This window comes from Diplotaxodon limnothrissa, linkage group LG3 (assembly GCF_057381915.1).
Source record: "Diplotaxodon limnothrissa isolate DT_005_m linkage group LG3, D_limnothrissa_male_GT1.1, whole genome shotgun sequence".
Classification (NCBI taxonomy): Eukaryota; Metazoa; Chordata; class Actinopteri; order Cichliformes; family Cichlidae; genus Diplotaxodon; species Diplotaxodon limnothrissa.
In genome coordinates, this window is record NC_140598.1 from 26877082 (window position 1) to 26889964 (window position 12883).

Genomic DNA, 12883 nt, shown 5'->3' on the forward strand with positions numbered 1-12883 from the left:
TCCTGAAAGACCTGTCCAGTTCTCCAGTCGTTTGAGTAATATGTTGTGGTCAAATGCTGCACTGAGATCCAGTAAAACTAAGACTGACATTTTTCCACTGTCTGTATTCAGACATATGTCATTAAACACTTTGGTCAGAGCGGTTTCAGTGCTGTGGTTCTGTCTAAAACCTGACTGGAAGGCATCGTAGCAATTATTCTGTTTTAAGAAGTAATTGAGCTGTTGAGAAACTGCTTTTTCAATGATCTTACTTAAAAACGGGAGATTTGAGATCGGCCTGTAGTTGTTCATTTGTGTCTTGTCAAGATTGTCCTTTTTCAGTATAGGTTTGATTACAGCAGTTTTTAGTGATTCTGGAAACACACCTGATAATAAAGAAAAGTGGACGATCTGTAACAGGTCTGACTCCAAAGTCTTTGAGACCTTTATGAAAAAACTTGTTGGCAGGACATCTAAACAGCAGGAGGAGGAGTTCAGTTTACCTAAGATGTCCTCCAGGTCTTTGCTGTTAATAGGTTGAAACTGTTTCATGGTGTTTAAACAGTTTTTTGGTGGACACAGTACATATCCTGGATCTGCTGTTGATGTACCAATTGCTTGTCTAATTTTTTGGATTTTGTCTGTGAAGAATTTGGCAAAGTCATTGCAGGCCATGGTTGAATGAAGTTCAGCTGCCACTGGCACAGGAGGGTTTGTTAGCCTGTCAACTGTAGAAAATAAGACCCGAGCATTATGGCTGTTTTTAGTGATGATGTCAGAGAAGTAGGACCTCCTTGCATTCCTCAGTTGTAAATTATAATTGTGAAGTTTCTCTTTATAAATGTCATAATGAACCTGGAGGTTTGTTTTTCTCCATCTGCGCTCAGCTTTCCTACACTCTCTTTTTTCTTTTTTCACCAGTGTGGAGTTTCTCCATGGAGACTTTTTCCTTCCAGAGATAACCTTCACCTTAATGGGAGCAATAGTGTCCATTACATTTAACATGTTAGCATTGAAGCTATTGACGAGCTCATTGACTGACCCTCTGGACAGGTCAGGTGTTAATGGGAAGACCTGGTTAAAAATTGCACTACTGTGTTCAGTTATACACCGTTTTGTGATCACTGTTGTTGATATATTTGTGTGGGCTGAGATTTTACTTTCAAAGAAAACACAGTAATGATCAGACAGGCCCACATCAGACATAGTAACCTTTGAAATGCTCAGGCCTTTGGAGATCAGTAGGTCAAGAGTGTGTCCTCTATTATGTGTGGCCTCTGTTACATGCTGAGTCAGCCCAAAGTTGCCCAGAGTGTTACTCAGGTCTTTAGTCCCTTTGTCCTGAGGGTTGTCCACATGAATGTTAAAATCCCCAGCAATAATTACACAGTCAAAATCAACACAGATCACAGACAGCAGTTCACTGAGGTCATTAAAAAAGTCTGTGCAGTATTTGGGAGGCCTGTAAACATTAAGAAACACAACTTTGGATGGGGCCTTCAGCTGTAAAGCCACATATTCAAAAGACTGAAAACTTCCAGGAGATAGCTGCTTACATTGAAATGATTCATTAAATAAGACAGCAACCCCTCCTCCTCTCCTGCTCGCCCTGACCTCACTGATAAAACTGTAGTTAGGAGGGGTCGTCTCGATGAGAACAGCTCCACTGTTACTTTGGTCCAACCAAGTTTCAGTTAAAAACATAAAATCAAGGCTGTGCTCAGTGATTAAATCATTAATTAAAAATGTTTTCCCAGCTAAAGATCTAACGTTTAATAAAGCCAACTTAAGTGTTTTAGAGGTATTACTTGTCCCCTCGTGTTTGGGAGCAGTCTGTGGCACACAAGGTATGTTTACTATGTTTAAAGATCTTTTAGAGTGCAGCTCTCTGTGTTTTGACCAGGCCACATGTCTCCTTCTGTCACCTAAGAGTACAGAAATTTTAAAACCTTCTAGTAAACAGGGTCCCAGCTTCTCCTGGGAAAAGTCACCACTGCCATAATCCTCATAGCCCGGACCCTTCACATATCACACACTGAAAATCCATGTTCACTTTCTGATTTGTTTTTGTTTCCCTAGTTAAAACATTTATGTTGTGTTGAAATCACAGAGGATATGCTAGAGTAAAGCATTAGAGCAGGAATATCACTTAAATTTATTCACAGAAGCTTTAAAGCAGATTTCGACTCCGCCAACAATCCTCCATCTTCTTTTTTTTATACAGTTAGGTCCATAAAAATTTAGATAGAGAGAACCTTTTTTCTAATTTTGGTTCTTTACATTACTCCAATTAATTTTAAATGAAACAACTCAGATGAAGTTTTTCAAATTTTCAGTTTTCATCTAGTGGGTTGAATGAAAAGATGCATAAAAATGTGAGGAACTAATGCATTTTTAACATAATCCCTTAATTTTAGGGTCTCAAAAGTAATTGGACAATTAAATAACTGAAAATAATATGTTCATTCCTAATACTTGGTTGAAAACCCTTTTCTGACAACAACAGCTTTGAAGTCTTGATCTGATCGACATCACCAGATGTTGGGTTTCCTTCTTTTTAAAACTCTGCCTGGTCTTTACTGCAGCGACTTTCAGTTGCTGTTTGTGGGCTTTTCTGTCTGAAGTTTAGATTTCAACAAATGAAATTAATTCCTAATTAGGTTAAGATCAGGTGACTGACTTGGCCATTTATGAATATTCCACGTCTTCGCTTTCACAAACTCCCGGGTTGCTTTGATTGTGTTTTTTCTTGCCATCATTTTGGTAGAGGTTGATCTCGGTTTCATCTGTTCAAAGAATGTTTTGCTGAACTTTGCTGCCTTTGGTAAATCTTTTTAGTAAAGTCCAATCCAGCCTTTCTATTATTGAGGCCTGTGAGTGGCTTGCAGCTTTCAGTGAACCCTCTGTATTTACATCCATGCAGTTTTTTCTGTTTTTTGCAGCTTGTTTCACCTGCACGGAAAGCTCCTTTGACTGCATGTTGTCTGTTCACAGCAACATCTTCCAAATGCAAACACCACAACCCAAATCAACTCCAGGGTTGGGACCTAACTGCAGGCACAGACTCAAAACCTAGTCATCTCCCAATCTTCTGCAGTTAACCAGGATTCTTTGAATGTTATTCTTTGTAATGTTTGTTCTTCCAGGGAAAACAGTGATTTTATTGTTTTACTGGTCTGCTTTCAGCTCAAATAGAATCGGCATCCACAAGTTCAACAGGCCAATAGAACAACACAAACAATCAATGAAGACTAAAACATTTTGTACCAATGTTTGATAAACTTTATTAGGAATAAACAAACAAAAAAAGGCAAAAGTGAAATAAATAAACAATATGTAAACAAGTTTTGGAATATTTAAAGTAACAAACACACAGACTCAAAAGTTAAAGCTTCAGAGGTAAGAGGCAACATCTGACTCTGCAGCTACTTGGAAAATATTTCTGTCTTTGGTTTTATAACCCAGTTTCCTAATCACTTAATTACAGGTAGCAAATTGATCCTGAACATTATTTAACAGATTATCTATCGTCTATAATCCACAGAGCTTCATATTGTTTGTGTCTGTAATTACTCTGTAACAGCTGATCTCTATACGAGGATTAGTTTGCTTGTCACAAATAACTTTCACTTATTTCCTGCAGTCTATAGTTCTACCTGAACCATTTCAGAGAGTTTTTTTTTCTTGTTTGGCAAGACACTTAACGGTGACAATCGTTCATGCAACTTCACAGTTGAACCAGTACCAGTACCAGTACTCTGTCTGAACATAGCAGACAACTTAGGCACTTTGTTATTAGTAGCCAGTCACAAAAGCACACAGTTTGTTACCAAAAATAACAGTTTTATAGGCATAAAGTAATATATTTGCACCAGCAAACGGATTCCCAAAAAGCTGTTAGCTATAAACTAGGCGGATCTCAGCATGATGTGAAGTGTGTCCTTAAAATTATCGAGGAAACTGGACAACAGGAGGACAAAAGAAGAGGCAGCCTGTTTCTGAAAGCCACTTAAGAACCAGAAACAATTCCAGCAAAGACCTGAGATGCATCTGGACCTTCAGCTGATTCATTTACTGGGCGCTGAAGTCTCATCACAATCCACATTTGAAAGTTTTGGTTTAAATATTCATCTCTTCAATTGTAAAACAGGATGGAGAGTCTGTCAAGGTTTGGAGCTGCATTTCAGCCAGTAGTGTAGTAGTAGCGGTGCTGTTAGAACTGATGGAATAATGATTAAATAAACATACAATTATAATTTGATCCTCGATGCAGCATCTAGAATGAATCTGACTGGAAACAAATTCATTATTCAGCATAACAATGATCTCAAACACACTGCAAATGCAGTAACTGAATCAGTCATGGATCGGCCTCCCAGGGCTCAACATTATTTAAGCAGTGTGGGATCATTTTGACAGAGAACAAAAGGCAGAAACATCCAAAGAAAAGCTTTGAATATCCTGGAGAACTATTCCTGAAGACTACTGAAATACAGGAAAGCTGCCTGAGCGAGTTCAGGCTGTGCTGAAGAATAAAGGCATTCATACGAAATACAGACTTTCAGCTTATTAGAACTGTACAAACTCTACATGTATGCTTGTTTCATTATATAGCTGCACCTACTTCCACTTTTCATAGCAAAATATAAAGAAATAAAACTTGGTTTAAGATGTTGCACAGCGTAATCTTAGTACTGCTAAAAACTAAAAATTACTATTATTATTTATAGTTTTACAAAATCCTGCTCAAAGGTCAAAATAAATTACATGTAAATATGTTGTAGGCGTAAAATCTTAAACTTGATCTAATAGGCAGCATCTTATCTTATTAACCTAGAGAATAAAATGAATGTTTATTCTTGCAGGATGTCATCATGTAGAGTCTAAACCCACAGATTGTAAAGAATATCTGAGTTATTTTTTTAATTGTTGCCAGTCTCAGGCTGAAAGATCAGCAGCTCAATCTCTTTTGTCTTTGGGCGGTTTTACTTTCTCCTAATTATTTGCTTCACTGTTATTTGAAAAAAAAAAAAAAAAAAATTCATATTTAAATATATATATATGGTCCATTTAATATGAATGAAACCTGACTCTGTTGTTTTTGTTATGTTTTCTGTAGATCAGAACTCCAAATTTCTTAGCAAAAATATAAAACCAGTGGTGGAGATGCTGCGGGGTACTTTTCTACTACTATTACTGCTAAGTATTATTATTATTTACAAATTTACAAAATACCGTAAGCCTAATATATTCTTACACTTACTAAAACAGTGTAGGCTTTAACATTTTAAACAAATAATACACAGCATATTATGCTATTAACCTACTGAATTTAAAAAAAAATCTAGAAGTTCAGTCTCAGTGATATTAAAAAAATATGTCTGTTTTAATAAATCTCTGCCAGTCTCAGGTTGACAGATCAGCAGCTCCTGGTTCTCAACCTGCTTGTATTTCTTTTTTAAATTTGCATATTGGGCAGTTGAACTCCATTCTGCATTTTACTGATGTAGTGTAGTGATGCAGGCTTCTCTTACCAAACATCATCATCATCAAAAACACTAAATACATTTCAAATATGCTGCAGTTACTCAGGAGGCTAGTATGGACCCTGACTCTGCTGTTTATGTTTTCTGTAGATTAAAAATCCAACAGCAGCAACAGCAACAACAACAACAACAACTAGCAGACCAACGATCAGTCCAACAGATCCAGCCTCCTTCCCTCCACCTTCATCTTTGTTGTCTCCTCCTGGCTGACCTGCAGGTGAGAAACAGGTGTGAGGTGTCAGCTGTCAGGTAGGTGATGAGTGAAGAACAGAACAGAATCCATTTCCTCTTCAAACTGCTGTCAGACATTATCTACTGCACTCTGATCACATCACTCAGACCAGCTGCTTTCTACAAAGTCTCATCAACAACATCTTTAGAAACAAACATCAACAACCAGGAAGCAGCTTCACCTCTGATCACACACACACTCAACTCTACTCACTCACCTGGAGGAACAACACTTAGACTGATGATACTGATGGGATTAGTATCTAAACTGGCTCTCTTCTTGCGTTTTGTCACTGTCTCAACACGACACTCGTATGTTCCAGCATCATTAATCGTCACATTCTTGAGAATCAGAGACACGTCTCCATCCTTCATCTGTTTGCTTTGCAGATCCACCCGGTTCTTAAATGATGGATGCTGGTTGCCTGGATCCAACTGCTCATTCCGATAAAAAAGCACATATTCATCTCCCAGGTCTTCTCTGCTCCACTCTAAAACGATGATGATACTGTTGTTTGGAGCTCGACATGTCAGATTGACGTCCTGCCCAGACTCAGCTCTGATGGTTTTCTGGTCTGAAAGAAAATGGTAAATGGCCTGTATTTGTATAGTGCTTTAATTCGTCCCTAAGGACCCCAAAGTGCGTTACAGATTCAGTCATCCACACATTCACACACTGGTGATGGCAAGCTACATTGTAGCCACAGCTGCCCTGGGGCGCACTGACAGAGGTGAAGAAAAAAAAAACAGAGCAAAGAGGTTGAAGGTTAAAGTGCAACTGTTCACTTCTGCAGCAGCCAATCAGAGTGAGGCTCAGACAAACACAAACAGGTTTGACAATCAGTACCATTTCTTGGTGCTGTGCCAAGTGATGTGTTATGTCTGAGAGGATGAAGACAAAGGGGGGAAATGCAGCTAATGCATAAAGTACCACTGCACAACACATCTGACATTAATCCACTTCTGCTGACACCAAAGATTGTTCCAGTTGAAAACTTAAAATTAAATGTCTCAGAACTTTATTGTCTCCTTACTACTGAGAGTTTGATAAAACTGTCGAAAAAATCCAGAAATCTTATATTTTGACAGGTTTAGAGTTACTTCTCATCTTTGGTGGTTAAAGCAGTGCTGATTTTAACATCATCTACAATAAATAAAGAGCTCATTATCAGGGGCAGTAGCTGTGTTATATGAACATTTATAGTGTGAAATATGCTGATAATAAGTGACCATAATGTGTGAGAGAAAGCAGCCTCTCATTATAAGACACTGTGAGTCTCTGCATGCTGCCTTTATGGAGCTACAGCTGTTTGTATACACTGAACAAAAAGCTTTGTAGCTGCATACTGACTCCTGAAAATACAACACATCACACTGACACACACTGTGTAAATCTCCCTGCTCTGACTTAGCCTTGGGATGTCTAAACACAATAATCAAGCACGCCCAAAGGAACTTTATGCCGGTGATCAGCAGCACTCTGCAGCAGAGCTGGTATCTTAATGGAGCGGTCGCAGTGTCACAGTTGTAATAAAGGTTTTTATAATTGAGTTGCATGTTAATAAATCTGTAAATGTTATACGTTTGTCAGGTTAAATATCATGATGCTGGTTATAACTGGTTGCAAATGTTAAGATTAAATGTCTCTTTAATAGATATATTAATTAGATATATTTATAGAACTCCTGATATTCTGCCAGTAAGATTGTGTTTGAGATAGGGCTGGGCCATATTATACCGTTCACGGTAATACCGGTATAATGTTAGGCAACGATAGGAAAATGAAATATCGCGATAGAATGGGAGTAAAACGCGCATGCGCAGTGCCTTTGTTTTCATACGCACATGGCCGATTGTTGAGTGAAACAGATGAACCAGAATTGGTTTGTAAAAATGGTGCAACTTCAGTGATGTGGAACTGGTTTGGTGTTTGTCCGTCAGATACACGACAAACCACATTTTTTTTTGCAGAACATGCAAGCGGCCGTCGTTATTGTCGTATTTGTCGGAGTAAGATGCTCTTAAATCTGGGAGTAATCTGGGTCCTAAACCCCCCTCTTCAGGTCAAACGAACACTGCAGCATCACTGAGAGTTAAAAACTGTCTAAATTCTTTCATCTTTAATAAAACGATCAGCATTGCTGCTTTACCAGGTGTAACTATGAAGTTTAACTTCCAGGCATCCATGAAAACAAAAGTTATTACATTTAACGGAGTTAGAAGTTAGCAGGAAACTAGCGGAAGTTAGCTCGCTAGTTTCGCTAGTTACCTAAGCATGATATTGCATGTTCTGACTGAGAGATTTCTGAAAAAAATCAAACGTACACCTCTGCTATCACTTCCAACATAAATGAAGACAGGAAACTAAACAGCAGTGACGTTTGTAGGGTTACTGAAGTTGGGCTAGCTGGTATACAATGATGTGCTGCGTGATCGCTAGCAACACAGCTATGTTAGCATAACATAAACAGTGAAGCTGGAGGACGAACACTAACACTTTTCCACTTATAAAAGTTAACGTTAAAGTTCCTGATAGTTAGAGACAAATGCAATCGCATGGCAGGATGCTGTAAACGGACCAAACTTCAGTCAGGAGAACAACTGAGATAATCCATCCACAATACAAGGTTAGTCATTAATATACCGCAACAACATGGGAATAGAGCAGCTGCCAGAGAATTCAACATTAATGAATCAATGGTACAGAAGTGGAGGAAGCAAGAAGAATGAGTTTAATAAAGTTTGATTTATCTGACTGCTTTGTTTCGCTTAATGTGCCTTATAATCCCGTGCACCTTATGGTCCGAAAAATCCGTACTGCACACTGCAGTTTAATGTTGCAAAGCACCTCTTTTTAACTTCAGTAGATATTATACATGGTTATGCTCAGGATATGTCAGCCCATTTCTACTGGAAATGCCTTTTGGTTAAACTTTCAGCAAGGAATTTGCATTTGCACTGTTACATTTTTATAAAGCTTTAATGTACATAAAAACCAGCTTCTTGTTTAAGTGAAAATTAATGGAAGGTTGTCTTTTTGCGCTAGTAATGTTGTGGAGTATTTTGTCTCGCATCAATTATATCGTCAGTTATATCGTTATCGCAAATTTTCAAATATATATCGTGATAAATATTTTTGGCCATATCGCCCTGCTCTAGTTTGAGACTTACTTTAATAGCATCAAGTTGAAAAATCAATAACATAAATGACTGTTCTACTGTGTAGCTATTGGTAGTCTGCCATACTTGTGCGCTACTATTAGAAAACTTGCAAACCACACAAAATGGGGACAAATTTATGGTCTGTAGCGCCCTCTTGTGGACAGATTATGAAATATCGCTTGTGTAGAATACCAACAAGCAGAACCCACGTAGAAGGTCATACATAGTATTGTTATTTGCATAATTATTTGTAACGTTACGAATTGTAGAATTAAATATTTATTTTTTCCAGGAACCCACACTCACACACTATAACACAATGTGTTCAGTCATCGGTGCAATGAGTTTGGATTAAGACTGGATTAAAGCAGTGTTTAACGTGTCTCTGGTACAATTACCCAAATTCTTAGGTAGCTGCAGTCTTCCTTACAGAAAACCTGTAAACACCAATGTTTCCATGCAGCTTTCAGAAGTGGTCCTTAAAATCAGAGGTATACAAACTAGGGCTACACATAGAGAGATTTATCATGTAACACATCTCCAGGCACCTGGAGGACTTCAAACTCCCCTACCCTGCCTTCTCATCGTCTTCTAATCAGCACTTTGAGGCCAATATCTCTACTGACACTAATTTACATAGTGACAACAATAGCCTGGGGAAAACCACAAGATATCCTGTAGTCCAGATGATAGATGGGAGTGGCGGGATGCATGTTGATAGACAAGAAACCAGAAGATGAAAGCCCAGTCCAAGGATGGCCACAAGGGATTCACCTACATCTTATCATCAGGCTTTGCATGCAGCACAACAAGAACAGGCGGACTCTTCTGTATCAACTATATTAACTGCATCTGAAGCTGTGAATTTATAGCCGTCTGTATCTACAATTCCTGTGATCTTTACTCCTCTTTTACTAGTGCAGCCTCTTCCTTCTGCTTCACCGCAGCCTCCAGCTACTGCTGTGATGCCTCAAAATGCCAATCTATAGAACGTATGTGGATAAGTGTTGCCACTCAAACAATATTGCTTCATAATCGGCGGTAAGGAGAAGTCAAAAATCCAAGACTTTGTCAAATGTTTTTTGTTTTTTTGTTTGCATTTCCCCCCCACAAACACAAGTTTAAGGGTGAGCATAATGGCACCTTCACCTGGTGTCTCCTGCTACACCGCAGTCAGAGCCATGGGCATCTTAACCCTGCCCCACCAGAGCAGCAGTAGAGTGAGCTCCTCAGATGTTGGCTGTCTACTTCACTGTCATATCCACCTGTTCATTCTCCTGCACCATCACATCTACAGCACTCCTACCCAGCACCTTTTTCTGCAACTCCTTGCCTTCTCTCATCTAACAAGTATGATGGAGATGGTAATTGCTTCATCATATGTGAGCCAAACTCCTGCAGTCATTTTAATAGCTGATTTAGGTCGGTTCTATCCTGCAGTGTTCCAACAAGTCTTCACACACTAAGCCGGTTTTATTGTCCCACAAACCTGTCCATCCACTTTTTGGTTGAGGAGGGTCACCCGCCCCAGATGTACTCAGGTGCACTTCTACAAGATCCTGACTGTACGGCATTGGAAGCCAGATGACGTAGGCCATTTCTGAATGTTCATTGGTTGGCAGGTGAAAAAAAGAGCAGGAAGTGATAGCAGAGTTTACAAAGAACAAGAGAACCTAAAAAACTTCAAAGATCAAAAAACGAAAGCACGAAAAGCACAGACAGTGACTGTAGCGATACTTGTCTTTGTTTTTAACACTCGGGAGCTTTTGGTATGTTAGCCTTCGCTCTGCTCCCCGGCTGGCTGACAGACCACAAACAACACGAGCAACAGACGCCACAGACCGATTAAAGCACAGAATCTGTGCACTGCCATCATTTCAACCACAGATCTCACTTTAGTCAGAAGGACAGTCCCCACAGTGGTACAGATAGCAAACATGCTAACTCTACGATAAAACAAGTAGACCCCACCCAGCCTCGTGATGCATTCACGGACACAAACAAATGGAATCGAAATGAAACTAATTATTTGGGAAGTACTGGCACCACGTAAACCGCAGTGATACAATTTTTCCTTCTATATTTCAGAGGGGAGAACATTTGGTTTATTAACCTCACCTGCCGAGACAAACACGATGATGCCAAAAAACAGCAAAGTGGAGCAGAGTGACGCAGTTACAGCAGACATTTCCGTGTTCTTCTTTCTGATGATCGGACAAGTTTGTTCTAAATATGCTAGTCTGATGATATTTTCAGCGGATAACAGACTATGCGTTTTAAAAAGTAACTACAGGAGATTCAATTTAAAGTTTAAGCAAGACAAAGATTATTTGAGCTTCAGCCGATCGTTTCAACTTCAAACTTGCGTTCAGTTCTCTTAAGATAGTCGCATTTAAGTGACGTCAGGCTCGCTGAGCTATAGAATCAGAAAGTGAGTTATAAGAAAAGAGGTGAAAACTAAAACAGCTCTGAGTGTTTCTTGAATGATCTCCCTAACCTCTCTGATCCATAAAAAATCGGCTCCATGCTAAAGACCAAAGGACTTTAAGATTGTTCCACTGTATAAAAATGTAAATATATAAAAATATATAAAAATGAATCCCTCAAACACTCTGACCATCTAACGTCTTAGAAAGGACTAGAAAGTTTCCACCCAGATATTTGCTCATACAATCCAGGTAGCTTTAGCTTTCGTATCTGATGAGGCACAGACAAAGGAACTGATCATATAAGATTAGTATTAGATCCTATTGATTATTTACTTCTCATTTGAAATGATAGTTTTAAAAATTTTTATAGTCTTTTCAAATTTCTACAAAACGTTTGATTCCATCAGAACTAAATTCTGTGCTTGATAGGTTTAGCTTTGGGGCATTTGTTCTGTAACACTATTAAGAAATGTACACAAATGTGAATTTCATTACAAAAATGAAGACTTTGTTTTCTAAAGCAGGGGCACGTGTGCCACAGCTGGCACGCGAAGGCTTAATTGACGGCACAACATGCAGTGAAATAATCTGAGAAGGTGTATTTAAAATTCAGTATCTAAGGCTGGGCCACCAATGCACATCGCAAATTAGCTCCCACAGAGCTAATGACAATACAGCTAATGACTGCTCTTCTTAATGGCAGTCTCTAAGCAATCAGCCTCACCTCCTTGTTTTACTTGTAATTGGCTAAAAATTACACACACGAGAGGGATGTAGCTAGCTAGCCAGTCCTGTGAAATATGGCGTTGAAGCGAGCAAAAATAGATAATTTTTTCTATGCCAATTTGGACGGAAGACTGGGGTTTTGTCCAACAGAAAGATCATCCTGTATGTGCCCTTTGCCTTGAGAGTGTTGCTTGCCAGACCTCCAGTGTGAAACGACATTTTGAGATGAAACATCAAAAACCTTCACGGATGAGGCAGAGAAAGTTGAATCAATTACATGTACTGTGTCAAGATATGAGAAGCAAGCTAGTACTCTCCAAGTTTTTACTGCTGCAAAACATCTTGGAACTCAAGTAAGTTTTCGTATTGCACACTGTATTGCTAAACATGGAAAGCCATTTACAGACGGAGAATTTGTTAAGGAGGCTTTTCTCTCAAGCTCAGAGGTGTTATTTATTGGGCTTCCAACAAAGATGCAATTAAAGCAAGGATACAGGTACCTGCATCAGCCATTTGGAATTTCTTAAATGGGTTATGGAACAAAAAAGTTAAGTGGTAGAGCAAAAAAAAAAAAAAACTTCACCAGCACTGAGCCGGAGGAACAGTTGGCTGTCTGTCAACACACTAGACGATCCTCGACCCAAATGAAGTCCGTTACTGGTGCCGACTGCAGTCCCATAACCATCAGACAGCATCTGAGACTGAAGGGCTTCAAAAACAAAAACGTCTTCAGAGGCCTCGTCTCATTGAATGCCACACAGCTGACCATTTGGGCTTTGCAAGAGAGTACCAAACATGGAACACTGAAAA

At 39.0% G+C, this 12883-nt stretch overlaps 1 protein-coding gene across 1 annotated transcript; it reads right to left on the bottom strand.

Moving 5' to 3' along the window:
* Positions 1-5153: 5153 nt before the first annotated feature.
* Positions 5154-11291, bottom strand: LOC146635142 (V-set domain containing T-cell activation inhibitor 1-like). The gene is made up of 3 exons (XM_085346250.1): positions 11037-11291; positions 5975-6331; positions 5154-5736 (listed from the first exon to the last, which is right to left on the bottom strand). The coding sequence occupies exons 1-3, from the start codon at positions 11104-11106 to the stop codon at positions 5576-5578; spliced, it is 588 nt and encodes a 195-aa protein (XP_085202376.1). The 5' UTR covers positions 11107-11291; the 3' UTR covers positions 5154-5575.
* Positions 11292-12883: the final 1592 nt, after the last annotated feature.